Source organism: Sylvia atricapilla, chromosome 5 (genome assembly GCF_009819655.1).
Source record: "Sylvia atricapilla isolate bSylAtr1 chromosome 5, bSylAtr1.pri, whole genome shotgun sequence".
Lineage (NCBI taxonomy): Eukaryota > Metazoa > Chordata > Aves > Passeriformes > Sylviidae > Sylvia > Sylvia atricapilla.
The window spans coordinates 70,592,756-70,620,705 of record NC_089144.1 but is presented as its reverse complement, the minus strand read 5'-3'; the positions used below and the strand labels follow the sequence as shown (position 1 = coordinate 70,620,705).

Below are 27,950 nucleotides of genomic sequence, written 5' to 3'. Positions count from 1 at the left end.
GAGTTGCTTGATTCTATAAAAGCATTCCCTCACATTTTGATGTTGCCATTAGCAGTTTAGCTGAATTCTTGTTCTTTGGGAATACACATCCTATGACTCCCTTGGTGTATGAGCTTTTTTTAGTTTTAGTGTTACTCAGCAAGTAAACTGATGACCTGTCTGGGCCTCATCTCAGTTCCCCAAGGTGATATGTGGACATCCAAGCAGCTAAACTGGTTTGAACAGAAGTAAAAGTTGCAGAAAGCTAACTGCACAAGAGATGAGCAAAGATGAGAAGTTCCAAATGTAGGATGTAAGTAGCTAAATGAAGAAGTTGTTATTTTCATTGGTTGCTCTTGTATTTACTGGCAGCTCCTTCAGGTTATTTGTTCTGTTGCAGCAGAGAGTAGGGGTGGTTGTTTTAAGAGCAGTGGCAATAATCAGCTCTGCTGGCAGTTTGTCTCTGAAAGCTGCAAGAGTGTATAGATGTCAGCTGGGACAGAGTACTGCCAGTCCTGCCCCTGGCTCAGCTGTGCCTTTCTGACTTGTGCACAAGTGCTGTACTGTGCTGTTTGGCTGATGCCATGCCACAGATCAATGATGCAGGCTGCCCAGGAGTGCAGTAATGCACCTGCAGCTGACTGGTAGCAGAGGCTCCGAGCCTTGTTCCTGTGTGAGTCCCAGTGACTTGACTGTCTCTGTGATCCACCTGCTGCCCCAAGGGAAAGCAAGTGTCAGCTCAGTTGCCCCGTGCAGGCTGTTGTAGTTCACGGGGAGTCCTTTTGCATAGTAATGTGGAAAATGCAAGGCTTGGTGCCTTTACCAGAACTTTTTGGAAATTTTCTCTCTGTTGTTGGGCTATGGCCTGTTTGTCTGTGGGAAAGGCAGTGACTGGATGAGTAGGAGCCAGACTCTCAAAGTTGGATGAAGGCAGATGGGCCTCAACCTTGCTTCACACATGGTGAAGTGAGGGCAGCTTTGTAAGGAAGTAATTCTGGATTACCAAAGAGCTGAAGTGGAGTAAAAAATGGTGGCGTCCAATTGAATGCAGACACCTCCATGTTCAGTACCACAAGACAAATCATAGGAGGTCAGTGGTGATATAAGAAAATGCAAATCCAGAGGAAGCAAGAACAGTTTTAATGTGGCAAATAAATGAAGCAGATCAGGTGGTTGCTGGTGGATCTGTACTATGGAGCAAGAAAAAATATTCAAGTGGTCTGGCTACAAGTCACTGATCACCATGTAAGTCAAAGCTTGGGTAAGTCATACTTGATATGATCCTCACAAACAGGAACTTCATGTAAGACAAACCTTTCCTTGTCCCTACTGCCTGGAGGTCCCGAGGTCCCATGGAATGTAAATACTGAGGACTCTCCTGTAAATCTGAATCCTGATGACTAACCAAATCCAGATATTCATTTGTAGTCTTGCTAACAAAGTGTTACTACTGTATATGGCTGCTGTACAAGCACACTTTTGAAAGCTGTCTTCTGGATGGATGATCTCAGACAAACTTGAGATCTTATTAATAAATAAATATATTTGCAGAATGTGTTACGTCTATTTTTAAGTGGGTTACAACTTTGGCACCTTTGTTGTTGCACAGGATTTTTTTAAATGTATAAACATTTATTTCAGAAGCTACAAGGAATGTGAGTTGCTAGTGTATGTAAAGAAATTAAATGTGAAGGATTACAGGGTTTAGGTAGCAGTTTATCTTAGAATTTCTTCCTGAAGTACAGCAGCTACAGCAGTCCAGATGGTATCATATTTTTTATAGAACAAAAGTATTCAGAAAAACAATGTACTTCATCAAGTGTGAAGTAAGTAACAAGGAGGTGAGATCTAAAGCAGGTCATAGTAAATTGAATTCCATTATTGAAACATTTAGTTTTCTAGAATTCTCAATGGTGGGTAAGACTTCTAGAAATGAGAATGAATTTGCATTTCTCATTTCAGAAGGAAAAATATCATAGCTGAAATCATGTAACAATTAGTCCAGTGTTCAATAAAACCAGCTTTTTAAATGGGCTGAAGGTACAAGTTGTCAGGCAATCACCAGAATTAGATGGAAAAATTTCAAAGTACTATATTGAGAGTGAAGTGTCTGAGCTGCTGCCAGCTGCACTGCCTCTCCATAGAGAAAAATCATTCTGATGTTTAGCCACTAGTATCTAGTTCATATTTGGAAGACAAAACCCTCTATGGTTTCTTATATCAGATTTTTTTTAAAAAATGGTCTAAAATATGGCTTATTGCTAAGAGTTTATAAGGAAAAATTAACACAACTGTTCCACAAGATGATTTGCCCTCACACTTTCTTGTGTGTTATCCTACAATGAGGAAAATTCTTGGGGAAAAACCGGCGTTTTCAGAAGCCATTTTATAATCTGGCACATTTTTTCCTGTAGTCTGTGTGAAAACTTTTCAAACCAGAAAAAGCAAGATTCTGAACTGGAATTAATTACTAGCCTTCACAAAAAAAGGACCAAACAAACAAACAAACAAAGGACCAGAAAAATGTGCATTTAGAACAGATGTTGGGCATTTATCAAGTGCCTGAGGGAAAGAACAACATCAAGGCAACAAAAATTTGTGTTTGACATTTATTCTATATAAAACTAAATGTGGCTGGGGGACATTTGGTCTAGTTAGGTTGAGCAAGCACCATGATAGGACATTAAATGTAATAATGCAAGTGCAAGTAACTTAAAAAGAATTTCAACTTTTCTGGTATCCCTGGACCTAGATGAAGTGCATTCTGGGATGGGAGCATTCTGCACCATTCCAGAGGCTCAGTCAAAATTCTTTCAGGCAAAGTTCACACACACGTGTAGTAAAGAATCCCTCACACCCCCAGCAGGTGTTTCCAAATAGGGAAAGAGTTTCATTTGACCTTTAGACATTTTAGGAAGTTTAACTAGAAAGTGCTGTGCCTTTCTCGGTGTAATTGGCTCAGTGTCAGCACAGGAGCATGGATTGGGCTCCAAGAATGTAACTCAAAGCTGTTGCTGCTCTCATTGGACCAAGAGCCAAATAGCCCACCTGAACTGTTAAGTACTAACGAGAAAGAACAAAGAAGTTCCAGGCTTTTTGAGGTGTTGTAGCAAGTAAGAGACTTGTCTCCATGTGTTTGGCTTTGCCTTTGGTTTTTTATTTTCTTTCTTTATTGAAACCTTTTTGATTTTAAGACACATTTGATCATGCCATCTCACTAATTGATTTTAGCCACTTCTCTCAAATGTTTTGGGGAAACCCATACATATGCTTTTTAATATATATATGATTACAATGCTTGCTTCTGGAAGAGGTTGGTTTTACCTTGACCTTAATAGTTAAGTCTGATCTTGACTAGTTGGTGTGATCAAATTGCTCTACGTAAAGAATTCAAGTTGTCATCACATGCAATCTCATTAATTTCTGGTTGCTTTTATCTGTGGTGTACTGGGAGTATAATCCAGTTTATCCACCTTCTCTGAGAGAGAAAGTTTTGCAATAGATTTAGAAAGTCATTTTGAAAGTAGTAATTAAATTCTGTCTTAACATGTTTGCACTCTCCAATGAATTGAATTTCTGAGCAAAAATAAAGGAGATATGTATTTCTATTTTTTTTTTTAAATTAACAATAGAATAAGAATACTAGGGTAGAAATAGTTCAGAGTTCATTCTTTACTTGCAAAGGTAGCACACAGTGCAGAGGCAGTAAGTTTGACCTCTGGAGTCACCAAAAGTTTCCTCATTCCTTGTGTTAAAAATGTCCCTATAAAATATTCGCTTTCTCATTCATCTCTTTAGTTTTTGCATGTTGTTACTGATCATAAGTATTCAAACATAGTGCAATTTATAATTCCTTTTAGCTGCTTGCTAATATAACATGATCTGTCATTCTAAGTATGCACTGTATAGCCCATAGAAATAGTAGTGTGATGAATATATCACCTTGTAGCTTACAGAAATAATGGTGTGATGAATGTATTGTACTGTAGGCCTTAGTAAAACACAAAATGTTAAAATACTTCCATGTAACTGAGAGAACTGTATAAAGCAATTATGTTGTTTCCCACACCTGCTGACTGACCTCTCCAAGTGATAACAGTGACACAAACCAGAGCATCAGAGGAGAATTAGAGAAGAACTTGTTAACTCCTTGATATCGGGGAAGTGTGCAACAACAGGATGGAGTCACAGGAAGGAATAAAATATATTGACCTGATGTGCACGATGTCATGCAGATAAGTCAGAGTGAAAAACCAAAACAAAAAAAAGTTCCTACAACATCAGAAGCTCCCAAGAATGTTTGAATAATGCATGAAACTTGTGGATATGTATGTACCTCAGTAAAGTAAAAGTATATAGATAACACTGCCTTAACTATCTGTACCATGGTGTTCATTGGCCGATAGCCAGCAATACCCCAGCACTGGACATTGCCCTTTTTTATTCCCTTGCTAAACTTTTGAAAATAGTCCAAGAGTGAACTTTTGTTCTTCACACTTGTCATGAATCAGAAACAAAATTTGGGTCAGCCATAGAAAATGCATCAAGAATAAAGTTTCTCAAGATTGATTACCTCCTTGTGCAGGAACCTACAGCATTATGCAAGCAAGAAATTACAAAGATGTAGTTCATGTACAGAGAATATGTTTGTACTTGTAGGTGCTTAATTTAGTTAACTTCTTCCAGGCTTTCCAGTAGAACTGACAAATTTGAAGAAAAGTAGGCGGCTTTGGCCCTCTGTCCTTCCTTAAACCCCACTTGTGCATGTTATGTGTTTGCCTGGAAATCTGGTGGATTTGCAGCATTTATGTGAAGACCTTAAGTCCATGTCTTCAGGAAACCTTTTATGTAGATAGGTTTATGTAGGCTTTTAACTGCCTTTTGTTTTCCCTTGGTAGAATACAAGGCATGTCTTGTTAACTTCATCTGTAGTGTGTGTGCTCTCGTATTTCTTGGACAGCTTCACTAGGTCTGTATGTTCCAACAATAAAGTTGCTTTTAAAATATTGCAGTTGCTGTGTTACCTGTTAATACTCTGTTTTGCAATATATACAGGGCATTGTGTTGTATCAAGGAATATTCCCAAAGATAGTAGAAATTAAGCATAAAATATTAAATATATAAAATTAATATAAATTATTGTAGTTTTATATACATATATATATAAATAAGTATACTCTATATAAATAAAACTCTCTATATAAATACTCTCAGATCCAGTTATTTTGAATCACTTTCTATCACTACAGTCATCTGGTGATGATCAGTTGCCCAAACCCAAGGTAATGGTACGAGACCTCATCACCAGTAGATGGGGAGGCCCAAGGAATCTCATTACCTGGGGACAGGGTTTCTTGTGTTTCCACAGACACCAGAACACATTGGATACCTGCTAGATGTGTCCATCCTGCCCTGTATCTTGTCTGGAACCACAAGCAGCATCCTCCTGATGGCTTGTCAACAGACCTTACAGAGCCATGTGTGGAACTGTGATGGAAATAACTTGTTCACCTACCTCATGGAGATCTGGGACTCTTGAAGTGACAGTTCTTTTAAGGATTCTATTTGTTTACAAACTGGTTTTTCTGTTTACAAATTGTTTTTTTCTGGTAGTTGGGTTTTTGCTAACAGTTCTAAGGGTTAAATGGTTTCTTGTTTTAGTGTCAAGTTGTAACTTGTAAACTTCTAAGCAGTTAACCTGTGACATGGTAGCCTGAAAAGTGTGATATTAATGAATATCACCTGACAGCTCCTGGAAGTGAGTGCTGCAACTCCAGTGGTACACGGGACACATCGCTGGCTGAGGGGAATTAGGTTTGTCAAAAACCTCCTTCAAATTAGACCCTAGCTGTCTTCTGTCACCCTGTCTGCAAAGGACCCTTGCAGGTAGAATAACAGAGAACACTCTGTGTTTTTTGAAATAAAAATGAAGAGAGGAATTGTTACAGCACAGCTGGTCAAAATAAATCGGGTCATAACAAATCCAATTTGGCAAACCTGGCTTGTTCTAGAAACAAGTCCCTAGGTGGACAATGGAAGTCAAACAGAGAGCTCAGCCAACCCCATCCAAGCCCTGGAGTCACATCACTGGCAAGAAGAGATCTGAGCAGTGCAGAGATCCCAACCAATCAGCTATCCAAGCCTGGGAAATTCAAACTCCCTATGAAAAGGAGCTCTGAACAATAAAATGGGCTGTTTGCTGATGACCTTCAGTTTGTACTGTGTCATGTGCCTGTCTCCAACCAACAACCCTCACATAACAGCACTGCAGGATGATTTTAATCAGGTGTCTGTTTTGATGATGCCTGAACCAAAGTACTGTCACTCAGTCAGAATGGGTGCATCCATCATAGGGATATTGCATTCTAAGAAAAAAAAAAAAAGAATTGGGACTATCAGTGGTATCAGCATTGTATAGAAGCTTTGTGGTCTTTTAGGCTGCTGGTATCAGCATCTGAAGTCTGAGTACAGGGATGTGCTGGAGCACTGCACTGGAAAAATATTTTTCTTCAACTGAAAGACTTGTGTTAGGCAGAGTAGCCTGTGTTCTTTATACCTCCTCAGAGAAGATAATGGGATTTTCCTCAGAGAAGGGTAAAGCCAAGGGGTCTGTTAATACCCACCTGACGAAGGAACATCTTCTCAAAAGGGCATGGCTTACCCAACTGTGTGATAAAAACTCTTAGAGTGTAATGTTAAAACTGCCCTGTCCTCGTTTAAGTAATGGATGTTATGGTGATTCCTACCACAGATGTAAGCACTAGGAGCTCTTGCAACTCAAACAAGAGGCAGCTGGGGACTAGGCTAAGAGGCTGAAGGACTAGGAACTGTAATTATGAAGAAAAAGTTACGAAGTTATTCTTTCTTTCAGTAAGAGAGAACAAAAGATGATGGAATAACAATAGAAACCGAAGAGCCCAGGAGTAACATGATATAAAGCTAAAGAGAATATTCATTCCTATCTTCAATTATGTTTTGTTTGTTTTTTTTTTTTTTTTTTTTAAGTACGCGTGAAATTTAAAAGGGAAGTGATTATTAACACAGACAAAACATTCAAACAATCTGGAAATCAGTATGTTGGGGAAGATGGGACAGGAAGGGCTTACGGATATGATTGTCTGGTAAGAAATACTGGAGATGTAAAACCTGTGAGTGAAATAGAAATGAAGGGCAGCTTTGAGATGTGGGCATGGCAGGCAGGAGGACGGTGATGAGCTGGAGATAGGTTGAAGGACAGAAAACAAAAGGACCCAAGAATGCTGCCCCTCTCCACCCTGCCAAGGCATCAAGGGAAAAGGAGATAAGAAAAGTAGTCTTTAGAATAGAGGATGATACGGTAATATAGTAGTTCTCATAGGCTGCATGCAAAGTTTGTAGGTTTTGTATCTTGGCCAGTTGGTCACTGTAAATTAGAATATTCAGCACAAAAGGAGATATCATGTGTTGGAACAAGGTCCTTGCTCTTCTTCTTCTCCCTCCCTCTCTCTGACTGCTCTGACCCCGGCACTCTTCTGGCCTCTCTTACCCCTCTCAGCTTTTTTACCTCCCTTACCTCATCCCCCCTCTCTCTTTGGGGCCTCCCTTCAGCCGAGGCCGGTGGCTGAAAGCAGCCCTCTTTACCCACGACCCCTGCAATAAAACCACGTGTTTCTACAATATCTCAGGTCTGCAGAGTTCCTTCTCCCTGCCCTCCACGGATGCCCCTACACCAATATAAGACACGAGAATGGCAAAAAGCCCAGCAGGATATGAACAGACATGGGGATCATCTCCGAAGTGCTGTTACAAATCGGGGCATGTCCAAACTAATTTAATTTCCTCAGCTCCTTCATACTTGTGGAACCTCTCCCACATAAAAATTTAAAAGGAAGCTGTATGATTATTGATATTTTCCCAAACTGTGTGTCTGAGAGTCTTGTCTCTGTGTGCCCTAACTGTAGGAGTGAGCCACAGCTGCTCTGTGCTTTGGCTATCTACCTGTCTAATGCTGTCTTGCTGGGACTTCTCACTCCACCCTCAGCTACCGAAGGATGTGGCAAGCCAGATGTTCTGTTTGGAGAAGAGTGCTTCAGCTGCAGGCTCTCAGCATGATGGCAAAGGAGAAGCAAGGGCTTACAGACTGGGAAAAGCTGTAAACAAAATAGAATAACAGATTTGTTTAGTTTGGAAAAGACCACTAAGCTTGAGTCCAACCACAAACCCAGCGCTACCACACCGACCACTAAACCATGTCCCCAAGTGCAATATCCACATGTCTTGTAAATATTTCTAGGGACATTGACTCAACTACTTACCTGGACAGCCTGTTCTAGTGTTGGCTAATCCCTTCATTAAAGAATTTTTTCCTAATATCCAGTATAAACTACCCTGGTGCAACTTGAGGCTGTTTTTTCCAGTAGCTTGTTACCCGTGAGAAGAGACCGAACTCCACCTTGCTACAACCTCCTTTAACATGTAGAGTGCCATAAGGTCCCCCCACAGCTTTCTTTTCTGCAGGCTAAACATCCCCTGATGCTCCAAAATGCATCAGACTTGATTGGACCACATGGAATAAGAAGAAACTATTGTCTTGGGAAAGTGTTACTTTGAAGATACCAGACTTTAGGTAGGTAGAAGGCACTGTAGTTAGCAAAAAGCAAAATCAGAATGTGAAGTTTAGTATCGCTTCCTCGTTGTAATTAAATGCTTATGTTAAGTCCTTGGGAAAGGGAATCACAGAATCACAAAGTGTTGAAAAGGGACCACAGTGGATCATCTGGTCCAGCCTCCCTGTTTGAACAGGGTCATCCCAGAGCACATGACCGTGCTTCTGGGTCCTTTTCAGCCCAGACTGTTCTGCGATTATCAAGTGAAATTGCTTAAAAAAGAGAAAATAATGGCACTATTGCTATTAAATATGACCCAGGATTGTGCTCAGAGGGTTCTTGACCATCTCCAGTGAGAAGACTCCACAGCCTCTCTGGGCAACCTGTTCCACTGTGTGGTCACTGCGTGGAAAAGAAATTCTCCCTCATATTCAGGTGAGACTTCCTGTTCATCAGGTTCTGCCCGCTGCCTCTTGTCCCGTCCGGCAGCACCGAGAAGAGGCTGGCTCCATCCTCTCACCACGCTCCCTGCGGACGCTGATAGCCACTGACGAGGTCCCCTCTCGGTGGCCGCCTCTCGAAGAGAAGCGAAGCTGCTGGCGGAGAGGAAAGGCGTTACTGTAGTTATAGAGGAAGGACCAAGAACGCATTTTCCGGGTCCCCTGACGCTGTGTTTCTCTGAAAAGCCCAACGAACGCTCATAAGCGCCTCCGCCGCCATCTCCCGTGGCCCGGGGCCGGCCCGGGGCGGGGCCATGGTGGGGGCGGAGCGACGGCGAGGGCGGAGCCACCGCGGGGGCGGAGCCGTGGGGGACGCGGAGCCATGGGGGACGCGGAGCCATGGCGGGAGGGCGGAGCCCTGGCGGGGAGGCGGAGCCATGGCGGGGGGCGGAGCCATGGGGGGACGGAGCCCTGGCGGGGGGTGGAACCGTGGCGGGGGCGGAGCCGTGGCGGGGACGGAGCCCTGGCGGGGAGGCGGAGCCATGGCGGGGGCGGAGCCATGGCGGGGGCGGAGCCATGGCGGGGGGCGGAGCCATGGGGGGGCGGAGCCATGGCGGGGGGGCGGAGCCGTGGCGGGGGCGGAGCCGTGGCGGGGGGGCGGAGCCATGGCGGGAGGCGGAGCCGTGGCGGGGGCGGAGCCGTGGCGGGGAGGCGGAGCCGTGGCGGGGGCGGAGCCGTGGCGGGGAGGCGGAGCCGTGGCGGGGGCGGAGCCGTGGCGGGGAGGCGGAGCCGTGGCGGGGGCGGAGCCGTGGCGGGGAGGCGGAGCCGTGGCGGGGGCGGAGCCGTGGCGGGGAGGCGGAGCCGTGGCGGGGGCGAAGCCGTGGCGGGAGGGCGGAGCCATGGAGGGACGGAGCCGTGGCGGGGGCGGAGCCGTGGCGGGGAGGCGGAGCCGTGGCGGGGGCGGAGCCGTGGCGGGGAGGCGGAGCCGTGGCGGGGGCGGAGCCGTGGCGGGGAGGCGGAGCCGTGGCGGGGGCGGAGCCGTGGCGGGGGCGGAGCCGGCCGGGCCTGAGGCGCTGCCAGGCCGGGCGGAGCAGCCGGCGGTGCCGCCGTCACCGGCCGCCGCGATGTCGTCTGTCGCCTCCTACGAGAGCCTGGTGCACGCCGTGTCCGGCGCCGTGGTGAGCGAGCGGGCGGGCGGGGGGCCGCGGGCCGCCCACCGGCCTTTGTTCGGCCCGGGCGGGCCGGGGACCGGCGCGGGGCTGGGCGAAGGCGGAGGCCGGCGCCGGCCCCGAGCAGCCGGAGTCGCCTCTGAGCCTGCGGGAGCTGTAGGGAGCTGGCCCTCAGAAAGCCGGGCTGTCCCTCGAAAGCCGGGCGTCCTTGCAGCGGTGGCAATCTAAACTCGGCAGACCTGAGGGCAGCACCTCAGCCGTGTAATCCGAGAGCTGCGCCGAGCATCCTCCTGCCGCGGCCTCACGAGTGCCTTGGAGTTGTGAAGGGTGAGGCGGCGCAGAGGTGTTAATCAGAGTGTAAAGCGAGTGCAGTGCAGCCAGAGGCGGTTTGTGTCGGTCACTGAATTTAATTTTTTCATCTGACGCTTGCAAGTCAAAAAGTCGCATTTAATTGATGTAGTGTGCCCAGCCCTTGAATTTTTCTTTTCGGAGTGCTAGCTCTAAGTAGTAAATCAGCCTACCGCTTCCAACAGATTAAGGATTTTAGTGCATGTGGCGTGTTGGATTGGGCATACTGATGGATAGAAAGAACTCCTCATGTCTCCTGGAAGGATGAAAGTTGCTAAAAGTTAACGAAGGATAAGCACAGGCTGCCGGGGAGGTGATGGAGTCTCCCTGTCTGGGGACATCCCGAACCCACCTGGATGCATTCCTGTGTCACCTGCTCTGGGTGACACTGCTTTGGAATTGGCCTTGGTCATCCCCAGAGTCCTTTCAGCCCTGACAATTCAGTGCTACACTGTTATAAAGGCTGATTCTAAAAGGAAATCCTAGACTTTAAGGGATGTTTTTGTTTTATTATAAACAAACACAAGATTTTTGTCTGCTCTTTAAATTGTTTTAAGTCTGCTTATTTAAACATCAAAGGCAGTGGGGATTTCGTTTCCACTTTCAAAGAGTGGAGCTCTCTCAAATGATCTCGTTATTGAAGTACTACCCATTTTCCTTTTGCTGCCTTTCTACAGAAGTCAGTGGTACTTTCTGTTAGCTTCTCCCTTCACATAGAGATTGCTGTAGTCAGGTTGTGCCCCTGAACAAAGTTTGTGGTGTGAACCAAGCTTATAAATCTAGCCATAAACCCAGAACTGTGTTGAGCTAATGCATCAGAAGCACATGTGAGACCACAACACGATAGCTTTCGTTTGTATTCTAATATACTGAAAGTCCATATAGCTTCTAGGCTACCTAGTCGAATTTGAGGTGAAGGAATAGTTTTGTGAACAGTCAAAAAAGACCAACAGTGCTTGGTTTCCTGTGAACTTTAGCTGAGTTACATAAGTATTCTTTAACTCTGCATGTAGCTAAAATGTGCTCTTCCTGTTGCAGGAATAGAATTTTATAGGAGTAGGAATGAGAATTTTATAGGAGTATTATAGAGCAGTCAGGCTGCTTCACTGGCAGAATGGTGGCTAAAAAATAGCAGTTAAAATTTTTTATATGCTTCACGTTTTTGCTATTACTATTTTTTTATAAAGCCAAGCTTCAGGCTGTAGTCCTGCACACATCTTCTTGGCAGCAGTCACCTCAGGCCATTTGTTCTGGCCACCTCTTGGCTTCTGCACAGTTGTTTATCGAGTGCTTGTGACTGGTCAGTGAACTGATGTGGCTGAAGAAGTAGCCCAATGGAAAAAGTTGTTTTTCAGCCAGATCAGTTTCTGTGCCTGCATCGTGTAGGTGCCCAGAAGGTTATGCCGCCAGATTGGAGGGGGCAGGAGTAAAAATACAGTTGACCAGGAGCCTGGGATTTTAGATGAACCAGTCTGTACCTGTCCCTGTGATTATTCAGTGGTAATGTGACTTACCAAACGACCAAGATCCAGTGCTGACAGGAAGGCGGTGGGAAGGCTGACAGTGAAGCCTCGTCCTTCCAGCAATGCAGGGTAGTACATGGCAGCATCTGTTCTGCACTCAGTAGTATAATTTTACCTGCTGGTCTCAGTGGAGTTTAGTGAGGAAGCTCAGTCCATCTTGAGGGCTTTTATTGTTGGGGAAAAGACTGGTCCTGCTCATCCCTCTTTTCATTTCTTCTAGCCATGAAATTCTGCCCATTCCATAGGATGCTTCTGTCAGCCTCCTCATCATGTAATTAAGCTGTCCCATTTGTAAACCCAGGAGAAAAGTAACTTGGCTTTTCTATTTCCCTCAATTTAGCAAATGAAGGCGAGAGGGTACAAATTATTTTTTTACAGTTTAGTTGTCTCATGACATTCTCTCGAACTGTAGTTCTGTATAAGTTTTAAGGCCGTTTGACAGTGAAGGGCTGGAAGAGGCTGCTTAGAGAGGTGGTCAGTGCCCCATGCCTGTCAGTGTTTTAAAAGGCTTTTAGGAAGTGCTTTAGCTTTCGGTCAGCCCTGAAGTGGGCTGGGGGCAGCACGACTAGGTGATAATTGCAGGTCCTTTCCGACTGAAACAGATGTTCTGTGTCTTGTGGCCACCCATCCCTTGTGTCCTGTGTGACACTACCCGACTATTTCCTCATTTCCATTTTCTCATTTTGAGCCCAAGTGTGTGTGTGTTGCTGCTGTGTGGTGCATTGCGTTGTGACTAGGATCTAGGATAAATCTCACTTTGGGAGGATGGAAGCAGGATAAATTGAGCAGGGGAAGGCTAGAAGTTGTAGTGATTGTGCAGTCATGTTCTGTGCGTAGGTGTAACTGTGTTTTGAGGCTGTCTTCAAAATTGCAGTAATGCAGCTCTCATTAGAGGAGAAGTATTATGGCTCTTTCTGGTACTTCTTTGTGCTGGCACTAACCTTGTAACTCAGATACACTTTTTAGAAATTTTCAGTCAGATGGGTTCATTAATCCACTTGCTGTCCAGCTGGGTAGATGGTTGGTACTGAGAATGATGCAACACAGGACAAGAACATGGGAGAGCAGAATGAACTGGTTTGGTAAGAGCCCAAACTAAATGGGTTGCAATAACCAGGTGATTGTGGCCAGGTCTTACATCTGCTACCGAGTGTTATGAGAACTGGAGAAACTTAAGTCTGGTTAAGACTTCAACCCAGAATGGTTTCAGTGGGGAAACAGTACCAGAGAGTTGATCCTCTGTTGCTGGTTGTAGAGATAGCTCCAAGCAGCCTGCTGAGGAGCTGGAGTATTTCCAGAGGCAAAGCTCACTTCAGTGTATGCCATAAGACAGCTGTAGAGGAGCTCAAGCCATGCTGAGCACTGTTCTTTAAACACAGCATTGGGTGACTTGCTGTGTCCCAGACCTTCCCCCCATTTAAACAGTTTGCACGGCTTCTGATAGAAGAGCGTGCCGCAGCTTTAGTAGCCACTTGGTGCATGGAAAACAGGTTTATGCCAAGCCTTTTTGAGGCTAATTGAAGGGAGAGAAAGTGCAGTGTTTGTTTTCTGCCCACTAGATCAACTTTCAGGCTTCAAAAACTTTGTCTTTTAGCAAAAAGCTTTTAATGATTTTCATTTTAGCTTGATCTAATGCAAGAGAAAAAAAATCCCTCATTTGTAAGTTTGAGACAGAAGAGCGTGTTGTTATGTATGGAGTTTCTCCCTGGTTTGTGGGTGAGAAGTGAGGAGTTACTAAGAGTCTAGTAGGCACTCTATAAGCAACTGACACACTATACATCCAGTTTGTTTTGTTTTTCAGGGCAGTATGACTGCAATGACTGTATTTTTTCCTTTGGATACAGCTAGGCTTAGACTTCAGGGTAAGTGTCAAAATCTAGTTTCTTTGTACAATGGCATTTCTGTTCATCTTGGCCTGGGCACTTGTAAGGGTGGTTGTAGGGGGGTGTTCTACATGAACAGGACTCTTACTTGTGTCGCAGTAACACCATTTTTCCAGTTGAAGGTAATTCTTCCTTTTGAAAGTCGGGCGGCTTTTTAATTAGCTGAAAAGGCAATGTGCTCTGTAGCTTTTTGGTGATGGTCTGAGACCAAAGACAAAAACAAAGATGCAAGATTGCACAGGATTATATTTGTGTGTTGTTGTTTTCGGCTGCTGAGAACAAAATGCAGGGGCGATATAGAGAAAAACAAGTCTAGAATTATTCCAGAGGATGATTTAAAGGGAAAAGTCAGGGTTAGAACCTGGATTAGGAATATCTAACATTTACAAAAATGCATCTGAGTATAAACTATTGTTCTAAAACTCTGTCTTCTAATCAAAGGTCACAGAATCACCAAGCAGTTTAGAGCTATGACTAAAGCACTATTAAGACCTGGAGAGAGATCATCAGGCAGGTCATCAGAAGTATGTAGAAATTGAGAAATTGAGTATGTAGAAATTGAGAAATCAGAGCCTTCAGCACGGGAAAGAGACTGCTTTGCTAAGGCTTAGCTGTTCACAGAGGAGCAGTAGAGGATTGCTCTGCTACTGGTGCTAGTTTGCTGTCCAAGGAATAATTTTGAGAGCAGCTAGGCAGGCCCAATTCTAGCCCTCTATCTAAGGGGAACCTACCTTCAGTTCATGTCACAGCTATTAGGAACTGGTAATTATAGATACTCTGGAGCACTACAGAACCTGCCAGTCTGGGGGAAGAATAAAAAAAGAAAGTAGTTTTGCATAGCATAAAAAAAAAAAAAAAAGGAGAAATAGGGTATTTCTATCCTTTATGAGGAAGAAGCATGTGCTTGTAGGGTATATTCAGAATTGCAAGGATAAGGACTTGAAAAACAGTACTAAAAATTTGAATTATATGAAAGTTTGATTCTTTTGCCTTCCAGTTGATGAGAAGCGGAAGTCAAAGACAACACCAGCAGTCCTTTTGGAAATAATCAAAGAAGAAGGCCTGTGAGTAGCTACTAATTTTCTGCTTGTCTTCTTGTAGACAAGCTCTAAAACTAATTTGAGCATGCTTTTAAGGTGGAACACTTAGCCTGTATCTGTCTGGACAGATTTTTATTCTGAATTGAAATGTCTCCACACAAGTGTGATATGACTTGCATAATCTTATGTGTTCATCTTTAGCTAACTAGGATTAAGTTTCTTGAGCACCTTATGCAATTGATCTGTTCAGTGATGTAACTGTGCCTTCATTAGTGAGGTAGCTGTGCCTCCTCAGAAATGTAAATGTACCTTCATATACCTGATCAACCAGCTTTGTCTGCCTGGATTCTGGGGTGTGCCAATTTCTCAATAACCAAGATGAAACTCCTGGACAACTGAGCCTCTTTCAAGAGGAGAATTGAGACATGTTTCCCAGTTGGATGGTTTTTTCCTTCTCTTAAGCACGCAGAAGTAAACAACACATGATACTTTTTGCTGGTGGGATTTAACATCTGTCTGAAAGCAGTTAACTTTCAGCTGTGCTGTGCTTTAGTATTTGTCATAGTCTGAGCTGAGCTGGCTGGGAAAAACAGTGTTATGCCTGTCCTTGTTAGAAGTATTTTCCTGACTTAACCCCTGGAACTCCTAAATAGACTAGAGCTTCCAGGACATTAAAGCTGACAAAAGTTTAACTTGGCCCATAATGCTGTGTCACCTTTGAACTTGGGCAGTTGTATGCATGAGGAGTTCTCTGCCAGCTGATCTCTTGTTCATGTTCCCACCTTACCTCTGTCACGCGAGGGTGGCAAGTAAATTTCAATTAAAAAAAAAAGAAAAGTAAAAAAGAAAAATGAAGATGTTAACTGAGGTGAAAAGACTGCAAAACTGGTCATCCTACTTTTCCTGTGAAAGAGAAAAGTCAGTAGCTCTGGCAAGAGAGGAACATTGCTTCTTCCAAAGGTATTGGGAAGGCCTGGCAAAGTGATGGTACTAATTTAGAGATGTGTCTGAAGTAACAAAAAAAGTCCAGACAGCAACAAATCTGAAATGTGATGTGAGATCATAACATTTTGTTCACATTAGCTTGCAGAGTCTTGTCTCATTACCATACTTTTGGGAGGCTCCTTCTCTCATCCAGATAAAGCAAATAGGTTGAGCTAAGGGGCTTCCTGCTGAAGTTTATCAAACAGCTTTCTTCCCTGCACTTCCTTTTCTCAGTGATCTGAAAGGTGTTCACTAGGGTGCACCAAGTTTTTCTCAAGATTGCAGTGAATCATGGACATGACAACTTAAGTCATTAAAATAAACTCATGGGTTTTATTTTAGTTTTATGTTCTGTTCTACAAGATGTTTCATTCAAAAAATCATCAGAAGTCGTTCTTAATAAATCATCCAAATCCAAAGTAACACTCAGTTAGAGGACATGATCCTTAGAGGATGTCTCTCTCTTTCTCTCTCTTTCTCTCTCTTTCCTCTCTCTTTCCTCTCTCTTTTTTCTCTCTCTCTTTCTCTCTCCGTTTCTCTCTCTTCTCTCTCTTTCTCGTCTCTTTCTCTCTCTTTCTCTCGCTCTCTTTCTCTTCTCTTTTCTCTTTCCTCTCTTCTCTCTCGTTCTCTCTCTTTTCTCTCTCCTTTCTCTCTCTCTCCTCCTCTCTCTCTTCTCTCTTCTTTTTCTCTCTCTTTCTCTCTCTTTCTCTCTCTTTTCTTCTCTATTCTCTCTTTTGGCTCTCTTTCTCTACTCTTTCTCTTCTACCCTTTCTTCTCTCTTTACTCTCTCTTCTCTCTCTTTCTCTCTCTTTCTCTCTCTGTTCTCTCTCTTTTCTCTCTCTTTTCTCTCTCTTTTCTCTCTCTTTCTCCTCTCTTCTCTCTCTTTTCTCTCTCTTTCTCTCTCTTTCTCTCTCTTTCTTTTCCAGCACAGAAGAGATAAGTAATAAAATAATTGGTTAATTTGTTTTATGAATAACTGCATAGTCAGTTAATTTGTAACTTTATGGTTAGCTAAGCCTGTAGCTTCAGAAGCAGTCATCACAATAAGGTGTATTTCCAGCTACATGGGAGGGAGAAGCCCTCGATGGATTTGGGATGAAAAAGCAGCATGTACATTTTAAGAAAAGCCAGATGTGGTGTTTACCAGCCTTGCATCTTTTACAGTCTTGTTGGAGCTCCTTAAATTCTATGTACTCCCAGTATTTTAGTGAATTCTAAAGATCCTCCATAATTACTGCTGTTGGGGTGATTTTTTTAATGCTTTTAACATGATACCAACTCTCTACCTGTTGTGTGCAACTCCAGTGAAGGTGTGTATCATTATCCTTTTTTTGGATATGTTGTAGAACACGTTGGGAATATAGGACAGCTGTTGAAGTGTCCCTGTTTTACAGGATCATCAGGCCTGTCAGATAAGGGAGCTTTGTTAGCCAGTTGTTATGAAATCATTCCTAAATCAAGACAAGTTTAGATGATACTCAGTTTTTCATCTGTGATTAATCTAGCTAAATTTAACTTGGTAATGTCTTTTTCTTTCTTACCTGACTGATTTGCCCTAGATTTTACAGTAAGGCATTTGTTAGAAATTCTTCCCACATGTATATCTTGTGTCCCCAGGTTGCATCCTTTGCAAAACCCTCCTAGGTAGAGTATATGAATTTCAGTAACTTGTCTTCAATTTTTTGATTTTATGTGAGATTCCAGATACCTTTTTTCCTAACTCAGAAGTTAGGTACGGTTTGTTACCACTGCTGATAAAGACATATCTAGTTAGTACTTCTTGTAGTATACAGCATTGTATCTCTGGGATCCTCCACCAAAACATAAAATCAGCCATAATACTTGACTGATTCTTACTGTGATTTTTTTTGCTCTCCATTAGGTTGGCACCATATCGAGGATGGTTCCCTGTTATCTCCAGCCTTTGCTGCTCCAACTTTGTTTACTTTTATACATTTAATAGTCTTAAAGCCCTCTGGGTCAGAGGTCAGCATTCAACCACTGGAAAAGACTTGGTTCTTGGAGTTGTTGCAGGTAATATTTACATATCTCCATTTTGTCAAGAATGTATTTTTGGTATATCCTATCTAATGGTTTTCATTATGAAGTCCTCTGGAGGCCACACTGAGTGCTCACACCTCCCACTGTATGCAGACTTGCTTCTTTCTGATTGCTCCTCTGTGTCCTCCCCCTGTCCTAAGGAGATGCATAAACCATTCCTGTTGTGAATTCTGGCACAAAGGACAGTGCTCTTGTGGCTTAGTGTGATATTTGTGTCTGCTGTGCTGCTTACCAGGTATCTAAGCATCATCACTGAGATGCTGAAGACAAGAGGCAGGGAGAGGTGATAGTTGGGGGTTTTTTCGGAGGAAAAGATATATGCCGATTTTGAAATAATTTCGATTACAGTAAGAAATTTTATTTTAAGCATTTGGGTGTCAGTTTTCAGACTTGGTTTTGGGTTGTCACCTGAAAGTGACAGGAAGTTCCTAGATACATGCAGGTCCTATGGGGCCATGTAATCTTTTCTTGTACTTTCAGTGTAGGTGTAATGACTGGCTGAATAGCTGGTGGAAGTAAGGAAGGAAATTCTTAAGTTGACTATATGTCTGTGGTAAAATTCCATGTAAGTATATTTTGGAACAAAGGATCCAGGAATTAGGGTACAAATTATCATTCACTTTTCCCATATGCTGTGTTGGTTTTCTTCCTTATTCTTACCAGAAATTTCAGTAGCATGTGAATCAGGGGGGATAAGAAAACATTTGAAATCTAATTCATGCTGATTTTCTTTGTGCTGTGTTTTGCATTAGGAGTAGTGAATGTACTCTTGACCACCCCTCTCTGGGTAGTGAACACACGCCTGAAGCTGCAGGGAGCAAAATTCAGAAATGAAGACATTGTACCAACCAATTACAGAGGCATAATAGGTAAGCATCTCTTATCTTCGACCAAAGAGAAATTCATGAAATGAAGGACTTTGGGGAGTTTTGTTCATGTAACTGATTTCACCTTATAATCTCTATGCTACTCTGTCATTTTGCAGTCAGTGAGTTTTACAGTAAACTGGACTTGGCTATTTGTGATGGTACTTAGGAGTTTGTAGTGTGCACTCCTGGAACTAAAATACCTTTGCAAGGGCAGATCTGTTATCATACAGATAATGGAACAGTAGTGAGCCCCATGAAGTGGTAGCTGGGAATCTGAGTTTGGACAAACACTCTGAAAATTAAACTTCACTCATCTTAATCTCTTAATCACTCACATGTTCAGGCCGTCCTCCTTTTAAAACCAACCAACCAACTAAAGAGTACTGTTATTTTGAAGAAGGTTTGGAAGACCTCAGTGTGAATGCCACACTTGTATAAAAAAAAAAGAAAAAAAGAGGGGGCTGCCTGTGCAGATGATAAGTTTTGTTTATGTTAATGCTGATGCAAACAAGAACGTCCTTTGTCACTACCTTTCTGTTAACTTCTGGATTAAAATGGAAGATAAAAATATTTGCATAAAAGATTGCAGTGAATTTTTATGCACTTTGAGTATTAGGCTTTAGGAGTAACTTCTCATATGTTTTATAGTCAGAGTTTTGTACTCAAAATGTTAATGATTTTTTTCCTCACCCTTTGTCTCAGATGCCTTTCATCAGATAGTACGAGATGAAGGGGTCTTAGCTCTGTGGAATGGTACTTTCCCCTCCTTGCTGCTGGTCTTCAATCCTGCCATACAGTTTATGTTTTATGAAGGCTTTAAACGAAAGCTTTTGAAAAAGCAGCTGCAAGTGAGTATGTTTTGAGGCCAGATGGTGAACATGCTCTGTTACAAGACAGGTTTTGTGATATGCATCACTTGAACAAATTCAGAATGTAGGTTTGGGTTTGGTTCTCATATTTTTGAATTAGTTTGACTAAAAAGGGTTCAGCATCATGAAATCAGACAGGAATCTTTAATGTCCCTAGGGAAGAGATTCCTGTAATAAATTCTTCTACCTGTAAAAATAAAAGTGGACTCCTGTCCACATTTTTTTGCATATGTTCACATCTTGATTTAAAGTAGAGATTTCAATTCTAATATATCTTTTATAATTATTTACATACTGATTGTTTTGAAGTCTGCTTTTAACCCTTTTTGCAGTAAATAACAAACTTTAAAGACCTCAGTTTTTCTATATAATTTTTCCAAGGATAGCCACTAGAATTAAACACAGCATTGTAACCATACCTTCTTGATTTTCTGAATAGAAGTATAATCACTTTTCTGTCCCTGCTTTATAGTGCTCTTCTTTTTCCTTATTCTTTTTTCTCGTCTATATCAGATGCAGAATCTCAGCTGAACTCATGTTCCTTTTATGTTCCAACAAACTGAAAAGCATTCGTATTACATTTTCAGATAACATCATAACATAATGTATCTTTGAGATGTGGTGCTTTGCTGTTAATTTGTGATTTTAGAATGTTAGGTCATACCAGGATGTTCCCAAGCCATCTTGTTTTTCCCCAAGACATAGTGAGATTGTTTTTACATGAGATTTTGCATCGTCAATGAGGCTTGGGTGTTTTACTGTCTTTAGTTAATACTGTGGCTGTAGCCCCCCATTTGTGCCTGATGGATCTACTTAGCTACATTATGCACATTGTTTTGAATGATGAGCTTAGCTTCCATCTGCATTGTTATTTTCTTGTTGGCTAATAATATATTCATTTATGTATTTATTTCTCGTGTTTCTTTTAAATTACTTAGTTCCACCTTAACTTAGGACATTTCTTTGTCCATGATCAGTAAAAGGGGGAAATAATTTTTTTTTCAGCTAGGAATGGTAATTTTAATTTTGCAAAGCATCTTTCTTCCTATTTGGTCTTTTCCTGCTCGTCCTTTTTAAAGATGTGCATGCATGAGTGTATTTTTGATTGCAATCAATATATTTTAGAATGTATTTTGAGCACGTTTTAATATGGGCACCTACTTATGTTCAGTGATTAATTCACACTGTTAGACTGAGATGCACTGTAATTGGCATATGCTGTAACAATGTATTTGGTGCATCCTGGAGCAGTGTGAGCTTTGTGCTGAGGATGGGCTTCAGCAGGGGTTCTTAGCTAATAGAGGATGTGATTTCTAGCCTATGGCATTGAGACTAAAATTCTGCCTGGGAAGGCAGTGATTATGTTTCAAGAGTACAGAGTGATGTTCAAGGAATCTTTCAGTGTCACCTTTGCACAAGCACCGTATGACTTTTTGGTTTCACTGTTGCAAAAACTGGAATGCTTATTGAGTGATGGTATGTTTAAATGATACTTCCTTATCTTTTGTCTACTCTTAGTGCTTTTAAGTGATCTAATTGTATGGCCTCATATCAAGCGTGGTTTAGTAGTCTAGATATATTAAGAAATGCCAAAACAGGTGGAAGTTACTTTCCCATATCTTAAGTTTATTGTAAGTTACTTGAACCATAACCAACTCTTTAAAATGAGAAGACCCTGAGATTTCATGAAATCTTTATGCCAGCGATCCTTAGATAATGTGGTAGCAGTTACCAGTACAGAATCCCCAAATACAAATGAGTAATTGGCTGTTTTGGTACTATGTGAAAGTAAATTTGTTCTTTATCTATTGAACAGCTCACATCTTTAGATGCTTTTGTCATTGGTGCAATAGCCAAAGCAGTTGCCACCACCCTCACTTACCCTCTGCAGACAGTACAGTCAATTCTGCGGGTAAGTAATAATTTCATTTCATAGTAACTCTGCCTCTGACTTGGTCTGTGTCATGCAAGCCTTTGTTTTTACATGGCTTGTTTTTATCTGTGTAAATGGACCCATTGTTTTGGGAGGCATTTTTCCCAATGCAGATCACTGATTGGAATGGGTCTCCTCTTTGGTTTTGATTGGGCTTGGTATACTGGTGCACATTTGTTTCAAGCAGCTGGTAGGATTGCCAGTGTATTGTATTGGTACACTGTCTCACAGAAGCTGATGCATTGTACTGCTTCTAGGCACTACAGAAATGTACATTTACTTCTTGGGATATAAATGGAAAGTGTGTCAAGTGGGAAGTTTAAATTTAATCTTCTAAAACCAGTCTGTTTCCAGATGACCTATGGTAATTAAAAAAAAAAAAAAAAAAAAAAAAAAAAAAAAAAAAAAAAAAAGTTGTGTTCACAGGTTTTGTTGTTCAGGTGATGGTGTGACCTTGTCAGTGTCCAGAAGGTGATTCATCGGGGGCTCTGAGCCCCCTCATAAATAATATCTTTTACTACTTGCCTGGCCATGTAGCCTAATTGTGGTGGTAATGGAAACACTTGCATTTATCCTTACTTGCAATTTGTATATATGCTGGATAGTGCTGCTGCCTTCAGAGTGTACCAATATTGTTGTAATGTTGACAAGACAAAACTGGGGAGTAGGAGGGAGGGAGGAGACCTGGCCATGCCTGAGCATATTGTACTTCAGTTTCTGTGCCTTAAACTTTGTAACAGTTAAATATTAATAAGTGTTTCCACATGAAATATATTTTCCTAAGTAAGGAGGAGCCTTAACTTGCTTGTAGAGTAAAGCCATTGTATGTTCTAAAATTTGGGCAAATTTGGAGGATGAGTTGAATTACTGAAAAACAAGCCTTCCATGCTAAGAGTATTGCTTTTCAGACTTCTGTAACAGGAGAATTTTCGTGTTAATTGTTCATCTGGAAAAAGTAATTTTCAAGCAAGTTTTGTAATAATTTGTTACTCTCTAATTAGAGTGTAATAAAAGTATCTTGACTTTTTTGTAACCTGTAAAAAGATAGTTAGGATGCTATATCTCAAAGTAAGAGGACTTGAATATACTTACTGTGCAATTTTGTCAGCAGTCATCTTTTCTGAAGTTTTCATAATTTTTGATCAGCTGAATTAGTGCTTTCTTTCAGTGCTTTATCCTGTTTTAACAGCCTGGACATGTCTCAGTAGTAGCTGAACTAATAACACAGACTTCTGCTATTGGAGTGACAGATACACAAAAATATTTAAGCAAAAATAGCTTTGTTAGGATAAGTTGTGACATCAGTCTGTTTTGAATTTTACTCCTGTTTCCTCCTGGTGTGAAGGGGAACTTGAAGGAAAGTTGGGGTGTTCTGTTTTAGCCTGAGCATTGTACAGCAGAGCAGGTTTCGTGGGGCTGCAGCCACAGAACAGCTTCATCCCTTGTTCCTTTCCATGCTTCCTAGAGAAGTGGTTATAGTCTTCAGGCTTCATGTTTTTTCTGTCTCCTTTTAGCTTTTTAAACAAAATTCTTCTGACTCTTAATGACAATGTAAAAAGAAAACAAACAAAAAACCCAAAAAAAAAACCCCCAAAAAGTCCAGTGCCAGTCCATCCTCTCCCTGTGCTGATGGGGAACACAAGGACTCTGTCTCTAGTTCTGCAGTCAGTAGGGGTGATTTCCATCTCTCTGCTCTACAAAAGAGTAGCCAGGAGCCCTGAACACATTGTTGAGGACAGCAGAAATGTGTGTCTGTGACAAATGTGCTGTCTAGCTCAGACTTGAGCTATTTTGTGATGTGTTTTCTAATCTAAAGTTGGCGTTGTTCTACTTGGTGAAGTTTTTGTCTCTCACACTAAGTAATGTTAAAAAAAAAAAGTTATGAGTAAAAGCTTAGTATTTTCAGAACTAATATTCTGCATGAAAAACTGTATATAGTTGCAGGTGTTTGTTAAAACAATTTTGGCAGATTTGCACACCAACTAATACAAGCTCAATATAATTCGTATAAACTTACACATCATAACTAAGTTCTGTCATCAAAGTAGTACAGGACTTTTTTTTTTATTATTATTATTTTTAAACTTAAACCTTTAGAAACTTACTCTTGTTTGAAAGTTATTAGGGTTCTTTGTAATAAAGTCTCTGCATCTTTGCTCTCAACTCTTTCACACAGTTCTCTTACTGTCGTATCATGAACAGTTATCCTGCACAATTGACAGCTGTAGCAGTTTTCAGCTTTGCCATTTGGTATGTCCTTCTCCCAGGCATTAAAACTATGTGACACTGCTGTTACTCATTATGCAGTGAAACTGTTCTTTAGCCCATGTGTCAGTAAAGAGCAGATAAATTAAATTTGCCTCTGGAGGTACAGCAATACCATTAATGTTCTCAGTGATCCCAGATGAAAAAGTTCTCTTTAAAATTGAAGTCTTTTTTCTCTGTCATAGAGAATGCTAATCCCTTTGGGAAGTCTTCTGCAGTAAACACTGAAGTGTTAACATCCTAGTGAAAAATTAATGGTTTTCTTCCCTCTTGATGAACCTTTGTTCATCAAGAGGGAAGAAAACCAAATCAAATTGTCCACTGGTGGAAAAAAGAGGAGAATGAGGCAATTAATGGTGGTGTGGTGTGGAAGCCTGAGAGGAATCTGAGCAGTGACACTGTAACTTGGAACCTAGTTAGGAATTTGGGGGGGGGGGGGGGGGGGGGGCATGTCTGAGTCTTTGACAATAATTCTAAACATTGATTTGTCAATATCAAATGGGTAGTTACTGATGAGAAGATTGTGGATTTTGAGTGCATATTTAGCTAATAACAGATTTCCACTAGCATTCTGTTGCTGCTGTTTTCACCCAAGTTGTTAAAACACTAGTAAAGCAACTAGTAAAGGAACCTGTGTCATCCTAGCATTCTCTTAAAATTTCTGAGCTGCCTAAATCAGCTGGCATACTTCACCTACTGCCAATGGTAATTTCTTACACCTAAGAAATAGCAGTTGTCTAAGCATATTCAGAGAAAAAAACTCATCCAACATGCAGTTGGTCAGATTCACCTTTCTTAGCACAGAAGCTTCATACAGTCTTCAAAAGCTCTTAGGCTGTGCTGTTACAAATACAAGTCTGTATATTAATAATTCATAGTTACGGGTTGCTGACAGTACTATCAACCTCAATCAGATAAAAGTATCAATGAAGACTAGACAAGGATTTGCTGAAATTGCTGGTTTAACTCTACAGCAGCAGCTATCGTGTCTACTGAAAAACCAGGCTGGGGATAAGCAGGTGCAGTGAGTACAAGAGAAATAGTATTTAGGCCAGATAGGTGGATCAATCAATTTTGATTTTTTTCCACAGCAGTTCACACAAATGTGCTCCAAGAACATTGCTGGGCAGATAAATTTTGTGTTCAACTATGCAATCTCAATATAGTGGTGGCTTGCAGATGTGCGAGGGTCTGAATCTTTGTGAAGTGAAAGCTGAGAAAGCCAGAAAGAACTTGCTTTGAGTGTCTACTGAGACTCTGCAAATTATGCTTTTGAGATCTTGAAAACTGCTTCTGGCACTGTAGGACATGAAAGACTCCATATATTTCAGAAGGCAAAGAGCATAGAAAAAGAAGGCTTTATTGTCTAAATTCTTACTACCTTTTATAAGGTGTTCCGTTACACTCTTAACATGGTCAGTGAATAAGAATGACACCTCTCTAATTCCACTGGTTAAACTTGAGAAACAGCAAACACTAGCTGGACAAAGATTGTTTTAAGAAAAGGTAGTTGTTTACCAAGATTGTTTTGAAAAAATGTTTTCTTGAGAAATTATTCCTTGGGAAAAAGTTAGCAGCTGCTAGCAGGCTAAAAATCTCTCAGGCCCACACTGCTTCCTCCAGAGCAACTGAAAGAGGAAATATTTGTTAGAATCCGTCTTAAAACCAAACCAAATTACAGTAGTATGTACAGTTTTACTGCTTTCAGTGTGAGCTTTGGCCTCTATTCTCTGCTGGTGGTCATATAATGTAGAAAATGTTTAAAGAGGTTTGGGGTAGGCTCTCCAGATTTCATGCATGTATGGTGTTCTCTGCCAAGCACAATGGGGAAATAGCACAGCAAAATACTCTTCTGTTTTTTTCAGTTTGGACGTCACAGGTTAAACCCAGAGAACCGAACACTGGGAAGTCTTAGGAATGTTCTTTACCTTCTTCAACAGAGAGTGAGGTGAGCTTTTCCCATTTTGTTTCTCCTACCATGATAGAGAAGACTTGAATATTACTAATACTTTAAAAATGTTGCTGGATCTGGATTTTGTTTCCTTTTGCCTCCCTTAAACTTGACATTTGAATCAACCTGGGTTTTGTAATATATTGTAGAGTAAGCCCACGAACCCAAATTCTCCTAGATTTCTGTACAGTAAGTAATATGGGTGGATACTGATTCATTTCACTTCTCAACTTGAAAAGAAGCAGGTTTCTTGCGCAAAAGACCTTAAATTTCTGCAGATATTTTTCTTTAACATATTATTAAACATAGCTAGCTCAGGATCAAGAATTGGATTAAGACTCCTGCAGTTATCATTAACTTGGGATATTGATTCTTTGTAGTGTGCTGATTTACTTACAGAAAGCGATTCATACTTGCTTTCTTGTTTTTCTTCTTTCTCCTCCTTAGGCGTTTTGGATTAGTGGGACTCTACAAAGGTCTTGAAGCAAAGCTCCTGCAGACAGTCCTTACTGCTGCTCTTATGTTTCTGGTGTATGAGAAGCTGACTGCTGCTACCTTCACAGTCATGGGATTAAAGCACTCACGCAGACATTGAAAAGGAGCCTGTGCCAAAGATTCTGGGGTCTAGAAAACACATTCCAGTTCTGAGATCTGGCTGGGTAACAAAGGGTCCTCACTTTCTTTGCTTCTCTTTTTAGCCCCCTTTATCTCCAGTATTTGGAGATAAAATCTAGAATATGCTCTATAGGACCTGTTGCCACGAATTCAGGGATAGCCCATTCCCTATTGTTCTGTGTAGAAAAAAGCCAGGGACCTTATTTAAGCACTTGGCATGAAATTCGAACTATTACGTGATTTGGTTATCTGGTTGATATTCTTGGCAAGAATGATTATCTCTCACTATGCTTTCTTCTTTGCTCTCAAATGATCAACTATTCTTGTATCTTTACCTTCTGTCAGCCACTGGTGGGGGTGATTTTATATTATTTTCCTTGACCTGTGTTCGTCACTTCATATTTGGTTCATTAAAATGATTCATAAAGAACAACATTTTCAGCATGGTTTTCCTTTACCTTCAAGTGTGTTTGTGGCACAGGATCTGATGTTGCCCCAAAAACCTGGTGGTGAGGTCTCTGAACTGTGGGAATAGATATTACAAGTGAGTGTGCAATCTGTCTTCTTGAATCCAGCTATTTTGAATCGGGAAAATTTAGAATGCAGGTACTGGCTAGATAGGAGGAAGATAACCTTTTGCTTTTTCAAGCTGAGTCCCTCAAGCTTCCTCAAGAAAATGGGCTTGCTACAGAAATACCTGAAGTTTTATGACCCTGGTTCTTGTGAGAATATGTGAATTCACACCATGTTCTTAGCAGACAGGGGGCTCTGCCCTGTGCTTCAGAGGTGCTATGCCTGCTCAAAAATGTGCTTTGTTTATTTTTCCACTGATATTCCCAAACCATAAAGCCTAAAAGTCCTAACTGTTGTCCCAGTTAGTGTACATGTGTATGTTCTTTTTGCATAGTTTTGGTAAGTATTCCTAGACCCTGAAATCCGAATTAAATTGCGCTCTGTCCATTGTTAAGTTGGCAGTAGGATTGTTTAAGAACAGTGTCCCATTTGAAGTATTGGAAAATTTCATGGCAGTTTTAACACGAAGAATATCTGGGAGGAGAAGACTTGAATGCTGCAGGAAATATGTTACCAAATTGCAAAATGGCACCTGTTTTTGGAGTCTGAATTGAGTCAGTTTTAAGAATTAAATTGTAAAATAATTCTGCAGATAATACCTTTTGTACAAGAATAAGCACCTTTACACCAATTGCTTCTTTTAAGAGTATTGATAGTATCTATACAAGAAGAATGCCCTTAATTCAATGCTGGCTGACTTTCAGTCCAAGTAGGATTTACATAGACAAGTAAGAAAAAAAAAAAGTGCAATGAGCTGTAATTATACTTTGTTAAAGGATGAAAGTGAAAGACTGGAGACCTCACCACTGGAAGAGAATGCATCACAATTCTGAAAATTTCAGTGAAAATACTTTTTTTTACTG

The 27,950-nt window shown here is 41.4% G+C and overlaps 1 protein-coding gene across 2 annotated transcripts; it reads left to right on the top strand.

Moving 5' to 3' along the window:
* Nucleotides 1-10,047: 10,047 nt before the first annotated feature.
* SLC25A17 (solute carrier family 25 member 17) lies at nucleotides 10,048-26,949 on the top strand. 2 transcript variants are annotated; one of them, XM_066320082.1, is made up of 9 exons: nucleotides 10,048-10,182; nucleotides 13,846-13,906; nucleotides 14,925-14,991; nucleotides 17,834-17,985; nucleotides 18,765-18,881; nucleotides 19,584-19,729; nucleotides 21,567-21,662; nucleotides 25,814-25,896; nucleotides 26,347-26,949. In XM_066320082.1, the coding sequence occupies exons 1-9, from the start codon at nucleotides 10,129-10,131 to the stop codon at nucleotides 26,492-26,494; spliced, it is 924 nt and encodes a 307-aa protein (XP_066176179.1). In that variant the 5' UTR covers nucleotides 10,048-10,128; the 3' UTR covers nucleotides 26,495-26,949. The 2 variants fall into 2 exon arrangements, with proteins under 2 accessions (XP_066176179.1, XP_066176178.1); XM_066320081.1 differs by lacking the exon at nucleotides 21,567-21,662 and having other exon boundaries at nucleotides 10,066-10,182.
* The last annotated feature ends 1,001 nt before the right edge of the window (nucleotides 26,950-27,950 follow it).

Excerpts from the sequence above, each read along its gene's own strand:
- SLC25A17 (XM_066320082.1), top strand. The coding sequence starts at position 10,129 with ATGTCGTCTGTCGCCTCCTACGAGAGCCTGGTGCACGCCGTGTCCGGC. Across the intron at positions 14,992-17,833 it reads ATAATCAAAGAAGAAGGCCT|GTTGGCACCATATCGAGGAT; the intron begins GTGAGTAGCTAC and ends GCTCTCCATTAG. Across the intron at positions 25,897-26,346 it reads CTTCTTCAACAGAGAGTGAG|GCGTTTTGGATTAGTGGGAC; the intron begins GTGAGCTTTTCC and ends TCTCCTCCTTAG.